General features: G+C 48.5%; 1 protein-coding gene across 1 annotated transcript; it reads left to right on the top strand.

Annotated features, from left to right (window-relative positions):
• Window positions 1–270: 270 nt before the first annotated feature.
• On the top strand, window positions 271–6,445 carry LOC114033824 (armadillo repeat-containing protein 12-like; the record flags this gene model as incomplete). Its single annotated transcript, XM_027849429.1, has 5 exons — window positions 271–332; window positions 4,703–4,956; window positions 5,492–5,637; window positions 5,982–6,167; window positions 6,303–6,445. Coding segments are annotated over exons 2-5 (617 nt in total), but the record flags the coding sequence as incomplete, so codon positions are not given.
• Between the last annotated feature and the right edge of the window lie 2,687 nt (window positions 6,446–9,132).

The raw sequence follows: 9,132 nt of genomic DNA, 5'->3' as shown, positions 1-9,132 counted from the left end.
TCCGAGCCAGGCCGACTGGGACGGGGAGTGGGAGTGGGGTGTGTGCGGATGGGGGTGGGAGGGAGGCCCCGCCTGGCTCCCTTTCCCCCACTCTCACTCCAGGCCCCCAACACATTCCTCCCGAGGGGATGCACGGCAGAGTGGAAGAAGTTAAACAAGGTGAAGGAGCTGGGCGAGGGGGATGGGACACAGTGAAGGGGGGAAGGCGGAGGGGACGAAAGAGAAAGTGTGAGCGCGGGGGCGGGAGGGGGGTGGTGAGCAGAGAGAGACAGAACATCCTGTGCCCGTCGCCGGATACAGCGCTGGAGGGAGGAGGGGGCGCGGAGGCGGAGGTAGACAGAAACGGGGGGGTGGCGGCGACTGAGAGATGGAGGGGGCAGGGGGGCCGCGGCCACTCCGGGCTGGGAGGGGAAGGCGGGCGGCCGCGGAGATGCCCCTCCAAGGCCGCCCCCCGCCCCCCCCCCCGCCCCCCACTGCACACCACGCCCTGCGCTCTGCGCTCTGCGCTCTGCGCTCTTGGAGGCTCCTACCCCCACCTCTGCGCTGGCTCCCCCATCCCCTGCAGCTCACAGTCCGTAGCTGCTTCCTCCCGGTTTCCCCATCCTGCCGCCTCCCTCCTTTGAAAGGAGAAAAAGCTAGAAGGCAGGCTCCAAAGCCTGGGCTCCCTGGCAAAGGGGGTTGTTGAGTTGAAGGGCATGTGCCAGCTGGTAATCTGGCTCTGCTGCTTAATTACTCCAGACCTTGGGCGAGTCTCAGTTTCCTCATCTGTAAAAGGAGGCAGTTAGACTAGATGACCTCCTGGGTCTCTTTCAGCTTTAGAACTCTGATCTTTGATACCTGAGGCTGAACTGGAGTATGCCATTGTACCCATTCCATAGATGAAACTAAGTTTTAGCAAAATTAAGCAGCTTTCAAAGACTGACAGGGTAGTAGTAAGCTTTGGAGGTCGATTGCAGCCCAGGTCTTCTGACTCCACTATCCCAACCAATAAATTGGTTACTTCTCCCTAACTTTATTGTACTCTGGCCCCAGTGGATTTCAGTCGCCATAATACCTAGTACAATGCCTTGCCATCTGTCAAAATCTGTTGATTCGTTGATTAACTGAATCGGACAGCTAGCTGCCAGAGATAATTATGAAAATATGGGGTTTGGAGATTGGATTTGGGTTAAGGCACAGGGAATACAGAAAAGGATGTCACAGACAAAGAGGGTCATAATCTAGATATGTGCTGGTGGGGCTGTTCTGTTCAAAAGAAAACAGACCCAATTAGGCTTTATGGGAGCCTAATTTGGAGGAGTGTGTGATTACTTTTCTGTCCGGCTGAGTTGCCTTAGAATCTTACAGTTCGAGTTCTTCTTCTGAGCTCCCCAGTGTTAAAGGTATATAGGGTTCTGAGCAGAGGCATGGACATGACCCAATAAAAAGAGATGGGTTCAGAGAAGAGAAGACTCACAGGAGCCTTGGGGAGCTGAATGCTATAAAGAGTCTTCCAGTCAGGGACGTTCCTGAAGGGGGAGGACTCCCACCACACAGCAAATTCTAACTTTATGCAGCAGTAGTCTACTGAAAAGAATTCTGAATTTGGGGTTAGAGAGCCTGGGTTCTAATCTTGCTTCCAATTCAATCTGTCAACAAGCATTTATTAAGCATTTTTTGTTGTTGTGTGTTGTGTACCAGGTACTAGCTATCTGACTTTGCCTAAATTACTTCACCTTCCTGGGTGTCAGTTTCCTCCTCTGTAAAATGGATGTAATAATACTGGCTTCCTACCTCATAAGGCTGTCATGGGAAAAATGCTTTGATTATATTGGAAATGCAAACTATTAGACAAATGAAGTTTGGTTAAAATGAAGATGAAGGGGAAACAAAGTCCCATAAGAATATCCTGAAGGGATAAAAAAAATATCCTTCCTTTTACTCTGGTGATGTGGAGGGGGTGGAAACCGTGGGGTTTATGGGGGTAATTGCTGATAAATATTTATATGGGCCTTAGGCATTTGCCCCTTTTCCCTCACTGGCTACTTCCCAGAATCTCTGCCTAGTGGTTAGCCAAAAGGAAAAAAAAAGTGGGGGGCAGGGGAGGGAGAAGTGGGTGGGAATGTGGGAATCACAAGGACATTGGGGTGTAGGGTGGAGGAGACAGAACTGGACTGCATTTGAAAATTTCAGGAACAGTGTGTTACTGTCCACCCGAGGCTCTGAGCCTCCCTTGTAACACATAAGACTTTAAAGCTCTTCACAGTCTGGCTCCAGCCTACCTTTCCAGGCTTATTGCATATTATTCCCCTTCATGGACGCTATGTTCCAGCCAAATTGGCCTACATTCTGTTCCCTGAACTTGGCAGTCCATTCCCCCCCCCCCATGACTTTGCACAGACTGTCCCCCTGGCCTGGAATGCCCTCCGTCTTCACTTCAGGCCCCCAGAATCTCTAACCAACTTCAAGGCTCAGCTCAGGTGCTGTCTTCCATGGGGGACCTTTCTTGATCCCCCCTAGTGCTACTGCTCCTTCCCTCAAGTCCTCATCTGTTTTGAAGTGCCCATGCAGAGTAGCAGAGTGGAATATATTCTAGACTTGGTGACAGAGGACTTGCATTCAGGTCCTACTTGTCATCTGTGTGACCTTGGGTAGATCACTTCCCTCTAAGCCTCAGTTTTCTTGTCTGTGTAATGAGGGAATTGGACCAGATGGCCTCTAAGGTCCCCTGCCAGTTTATAATCTGTGATCCTGTGTTGTTCCTCCCTGGTAGAACATGAGCTCCTTGAGGGCAGGGGAGATTTTTAATTTTGATTTTCTGTCTCCTGTCTAGGGGCAGCTAGGTGGCACAGGTAGATAGAGTGCTGAGGCCTGGAGTCAGAAAGACTCATCTCCCCAAGTTCAAATCCAGCCTCTGACACTCACTAGCTGTGTGACCCTGGGCAAGTCACTTAACCCTGTTTGCCTCAGTTTCCTCATCTGTAAAATGATCTGGAGAAGGAAGGAAATGGCAAACCACTCCACTGTCTCTGCCAAGAAAACCCAAAATGGTGTCATGAAGAGTCAGACACTATTGAAATGACTGAACAACAGAACAATCTTTGTCTAACAAGTGTCTTACACAATAGTAGGTACTTAATAAATGTTTGTTGGGTTGGACTTGAAGTGAGAGTGAGATCTCCTGGAGATTTTTTCATTCTTTACTGGATGGCAGTGAGAACTATGTTGGAAGACTGGGGCTTACTTGACTCAGTCCAGTCAGTGTGGTCTATCCCACTGGTTTACAACTGCTAACGACTGGTTTGACCTTGGGCAGGCCACTGAACCTTGGTATTGTAGTGAAGAGAGTGGTAGACCTGGAATTAGGAAGAGCTGAATTCAAATTTCAGATGCTTCCTAATTGTGTAACCCTGGGCAAGTCACCTAACCTCTCTTAACCTCGGTTTTTCTTATCTGTAAAATGGGGATAATAGCCCCTACCTCACAGTGTTGTTGTGAGGATAACATGCACAATACTTTGCAAATCTATTGTTGTTATTCAGTTCTCTTCCACTCTTCTTGACCCCATTAGGGTTTGTTTGTTTGTTTGTTTCCTTTTGACAAAGATACTGGAGTGGTTTGTCATTTCCTTCCCCAGTTCATTTACACATGAGGAGAGTGAGGCAAACAGGGTTAAGTGATTTGCCCAGGGTCACACAACTCGTAAGTGTCTTGAGGCTGGATTTGAACTCAGTTCTTCCTGACTCCAAGCCTGGCTCTCTTATCTGCTGTGCCACCTAGATGCTCTTGCAAACCTATGTAAATCATAGCTCTGTTTAACCTCTTCGGACCTCAGTGTCTTTTTCTCTATAATTGAGAGGGTTGGACTAAAGGACCTGCCCTCAATCTCTGCTCCTGTGATCACTCTCTCCTCCACCCTCCCTCGACAGCCTCCATGTAGGCGGTTGGAGCTTGGGTTAGGGATGCTCAGAGCTGCTCGTTTCCCCCCTCATATTGCCCTAACGGGAGAGACTGGCTCAAGTTTAAATTGGTGGCCCTCAGACCGAACTTTACCCAGTGCTCCTCAGCCAACGCTTCCCTCTCTTCCTCTCCCCTTCCTAAACACTCTGGGAGAGATCCTCTTCTTCCACTGTGCCACAGTGGCGGGCTGGGGAGGGGAGAAGGGAAGGACAACACGGAAAGACTAGAAGTGAAGAAACCCAGGAGTGGCCCTGGGGGCTCCCTCCCTGCGTCATGCCCGCGGTTTGTCTCCCCCCCCCCCCACCCCCGCCTGGGTGGATCTCCTGGGTTTGAGTAGCCGATGGGGTTCTGCTGCCCTCTAATGGCAGTGGATGGGCAAGAATGACCTGGCTAAGGCCCTATCAGCTTCTCAAAGGAAGAGATTGATACCAGGACCTGGAGCTGGGAAGACCCCTGATAGAGATTATCTACTTTACATCCCTTATTTTACAGAGAAGGAAACTGAGGTCCTGGAAAGGGAAAATACTTGCCCAGGATCATACAAGTGGGAGTCAGTATGTGTCTTTAAGATTTCCATGGGTCTATCTGGTCCTCTGGATCCTAGCTGACCCCACTACTCCTCTCCTTTACCCCTGGCCCGTGGTTCCCCCCACTTTGTCATAGCCCTTTTGTTTCCCTCATCTCTATGCCCAGATTTCTTGCCCACTCAGTGAGGGGGGAGGCAGAGTCCCTCCCTTAGTTCCCTTTGTTTCCTGAATTCCAGGTTCTGATTTTGGCTCCCTGAGTTCTGGGTTTCACTGGAGGTTCCAATTCCGGAAGCTTCTGCCTGGGGTGCCTGGGGTCCAAGCTCCCCACCTGAGGGGGAGCTGGGAAGCATGGATTTCAAGGACTTTAGACTCCGAAAGGGTGTGGTGGGCCTGGCCACAGGGGCAGGTGCCATCTACCTGCTCTACAAGGCCATCAAGGCTGGCATGAGCAGTCGTTCATCCTGCCCAACATCACCCGTCTGCATTGCCCGTGAGTTCTCAGGGCTCCTGGGAGAGGGCTCTGTCCTAAGGGGAATCTTCAAACACAACAGAGGGAGGTCCCCAAGGTGACTCCTCCAAGCTCCCGTCTTCTCCCTCTCTCTCCTCTCCTCTTCTCTGCTGGTATCTGCCCTGCAGCCCCTTAGGCACCAGTTGTCATAGAAAGGGCTGGGCAGGGGTCCCCAACTAGAGCCAAATCAACCGGGAGATCTCAAAGCATGACCTGGTAGGTCTCCAAACTGGTTGCCACCTACTAGATGCCGCCCTGCCCCTCTGCCTAGTTTGAGCTTTAGTGAGATTTCCGATGGAGAGTGGATTAAATTTGGCATCAGCAACTGTTCAGGAACCTCTCCGCTTGCACCCTCACCTATTTGGGGCAGACATTGAAGAGGAGCTTCCTTTACCAGAAAAGCCAGGGCTTCCCCCACTCTGCTCAGATCCCAGGTGTACGCCCCCTTCCTTGCTCACTATTCACTCCCTCACTCATCCTAAGGCCTGGGGTTGGGGGTGGGGCGGGGGCTGCCTAGGCCTGGCCATTGAGCGAGAGAGGCATGGAAAGGACTCTGGAGAGCTTCGAAGGCTCCTCAACTCACTGGAAAACAAACAGGATGAGTACTCCAAGGGCATGATTCTTCACAGCATCACCCGGTGTGTCTACTTGTTGGAAGCTGAAGTGAGGAGCGGCCCAGGGAGGGGATGGGCAGAGGGAGAGAGAAGGAGGGAGGGAGAAAGCTCTCAATCCAGCTGTCTGGGAGTGGGTGGGGCCAGGATCCTGAGTGGCCCCTGACGTTCTGGCTGTTGGACTGATACCAACTGGGACCACATCCCAGGAAACCGAGGTGATGGGGGCGGAGGTTAAGAACCACAAGAACCCTCCCTTCCCTTTGAGTGGTGGGAGATGAGGGGCAGGGGTCCATTTTTGTTCCTAGTCTTTGTGTTAGGGGAGGGAGTGGCTATTGTGGGTGCTCTTTTCTCCCCTCCTTCTTCCATGTCCCTCCCACCTTTGACCCCCCACAGGCCTGTACCTGCACCTTTGAGGACATCAGGTTGGTGGGCTGCCTGCTTGATGACAAGGACAACGGTGTCAAAATCCAAGCTCTCAATGCTCTGAAGGCTTTCTCTGGTATAAGGAAGTTCAGGCTTAAGATTCAGGTGAACCCAGGGGCAAGTGATAAAGGGGCAATCTTGGGGAGGATGAGGAAGGCAAGAGAGGCTTTAAATCTTCTGAAAGCTTGGATGCCTGGCTTGTTTAAACACTACAGATATATACGGGGAGTCTACCCCTTTACCTGTAGTAAAAAGCTTTGTAGCCCTAATAAAAGCTCTTGAGTTCCCTAGGCCCTGGAACCTGGGCTTAAGGCTGGTCAGAGTCTCCTATGGCAACATTCAGGGAGGACGGATAAGGACCATCATGATGGGGATGGTGACTTTGCTGGTGGGGATGGTGGGCTGGGTGAGGGCTCCAAATGGCAGCATGGATGGTGAGGGTAGATTGGCAACAGGATTGGGGGCCTGGGAGTGGTTCCAGACGTATGGATGAGTCATGCTTAAGTCAAGCATTTTTAACCGTCTCCAGGGTATTAAGTTCAGCTCCACAAGTGTTTTTTCCAGCCTGCATGTATGCTTAGCATTGTGTGAGGGCCTGTGAAAAACATAAAGGAAATCTAAGACACTGTTTTTTTGCTAAGAGCACTTGAGAGAGACGGGATATAAGCTAATGAAACAGAGAACAATAAATATGAAGCCCTGGATAAGTGGTCTTCAATATTTTGCAGTATTGTAGAAATCTTTCACATGCCCTACTCGTGACCGTTCGGTTCGGTCGTTTCAGTTGTGTCCAACTCTTGGTGACCCTGGTTGGGGTTTTCTTGGCAAAGATGCTAGAGTGTTTGCCATTTCCTTCTCTATCTCATTTTACAGATGAGGAAACTGAGGCAAACAGAGTTAAGTGACTCACACAAGGTCACACAGTAAGTGTATGAGGTCGGATTTGAACTCAGGAAGATAAGACTTCCTGACTCTAGGCTTAGCACTCTACCCACTGAGCCATCGAGCTGCCCTCCCCATTATAGTGGTATCCATTAATTGAGAAAATACTTAATGGCAAAAAGATACTCTAGATTCAGTAATGAGACCATCAAGTCAGACTCCCTTATTTTATAGATGAGGAGACTGAGCCCCAGAGAGGTTAAATGACATATATGTTTAGAACTGGTAGGGACCTTAGTACAGATGAGGAAACTGAGACCTTAACATCAGCAGTTTAAGTAACTTGCCCAAGGTCACACAACCAGTAAGTAGCCCAGCTAGAATTCAAATCTATTTTCTCTTGATTACAAAGAGAAATTGTGCCGCAATTATGGCACTTGCCATTATACCACGCCTGCCTCTCAGTACTTCTAAATTAATTTGAATTTTACTTATCACAGCAATCTCTACATGTGGTGGAAAACGTCCATGCATTTTTTTGTTGTTCAATTGTCTCAGTTGTCTCTGACTCTGTGACCCTATTTGGGGTTTTCTTGGCAAAGATACTGGAGCAGTTTTCCATATCCTTCTCCAGATCATTTGACAGATGAGGAAACTGGGCAAACACAAGCAGTTGTGACTTGTCCAGGGTTACACAGCTACTTAGTGTCTGAGGCCATATTTGAACTCAGGAAAATGAGTCTCCCAGACTGCAGGCCTAGGCACTCTATCCGTTGCGCCACCTGGCTGCCATAAATACATGTGTTTATGTATTATTTACTCAATCTGCAAAAGGTATGTTTGCTTATTTATCATTCTAAGGCACAGGGTATGCTTTCTGGACATTAAAATAAGTCCAAAATATCAAAACATAGGAATTACCTGACCCATTGCAAAAATTCCAAGGCCCTTACAGGGCTTCTGCTGACAGGTTGGGAACCAGAATGCTCTTATTTAAATGCCGGTTGAATGATTGGTACAGATTGTGTGTGGTTGGGAAGTTCAGAGAAGAATCAGATCAGAATGGGGTTGGTGTACGTACTAGAGGGAGGCTTGGTGGATGTGGGTAAGAACTTGAAGGGATGGGACAGCTAGGTGGCGCAGTGGATAGAACGTGGAAGGCTTAGAGCATGGATAGGCCCAGGAGTCAGGAAGACCTGAGTTCAAATTTGCCCTCAGACACGTAACGCTCACTAGTTGTGTGACCCTGGGCAAGTCACTTACCCCCAATTGCCTCACCCAAAGAACAAAAACAAAAACAAAACAAAAAAAGAACTTGAAGGGATGGTTAAGACTTGGACAAGCAGAGGGGGTAGGAAGGAAACATTCGGGGAGTAGGGGACTGAACAAAGTCACAGAATGTCTGAGCTGGAAGGGACTTTCAGGGCCATCTACTCCAGTCCCTTCATTATGTGTGAGGAAGCTGAGGCAAATGTTACCATTGATTTGGCTAAGGACACTCAGTGAATTAGTGTCAAAGTCAGGATTGGAACCCAGCTATTTTGATGCCTAGAACTGTGTAAGAGAGGTATATGTTTAGGGAGGATGAATAAGGGCCGCCATGATAGGGCTGGTGACTTTGCTGGTGGAGATGGAGAGGTGGGTGAGAGCTCCAAAGGGCAGCACCTACATACATCGAAAGGTATGTGTCAAGAACTAATAGGGAGAGCGTGCCAAGCCTGGAGGCAGGAAGCCTAATCTTTTTTTTATTATTTGATTTTTATTTTTTAGAGGAAGCCAATATCTCGTTAAGGTTTCAGTAAACTTCCATAGTGGGAACATGTAAATGAAATAAAATTTACACTGACCTTAGACTACCACCCTAAGCCATTACAATAGTTTACTAATGATCATTGGCAAGAGGGTGACTCAGTAAAATAACTTCATCCAGCAGTATAATGAAAACATTTTCAGGAGTACTGAATATATCTCTCTATATTTTCACACAGTCAGGGAGCAAGGCACATTATGAAGTAAGAACATATAGTTATGCAAAAGACAAGACAAAAAATTGAATTTAATTACATCCTTATTGAATTGTGCATATTCTTTTGTATGTTGGGTACTTTATAATGAAGTTCCTTTTGGCCTCCCATGTTTAAAAAAGTATATGTATACATATTATGTGTGTATACATGTATATGTATATGTGTATAGATAGATAGATAGATAGATAGATAGATATGGCAAAGCTCTCCCA

This window comes from Vombatus ursinus, unplaced genomic scaffold (genome assembly GCF_900497805.2).
Source record: "Vombatus ursinus unplaced genomic scaffold, bare-nosed wombat genome assembly UNPS02007481.1, whole genome shotgun sequence".
NCBI classification, from domain to species: Eukaryota; Metazoa; Chordata; class Mammalia; order Diprotodontia; family Vombatidae; genus Vombatus; species Vombatus ursinus.
Note: the sequence above shows the minus strand (reverse complement) of the source record. Positions and strands in the feature narration are given on the sequence as shown.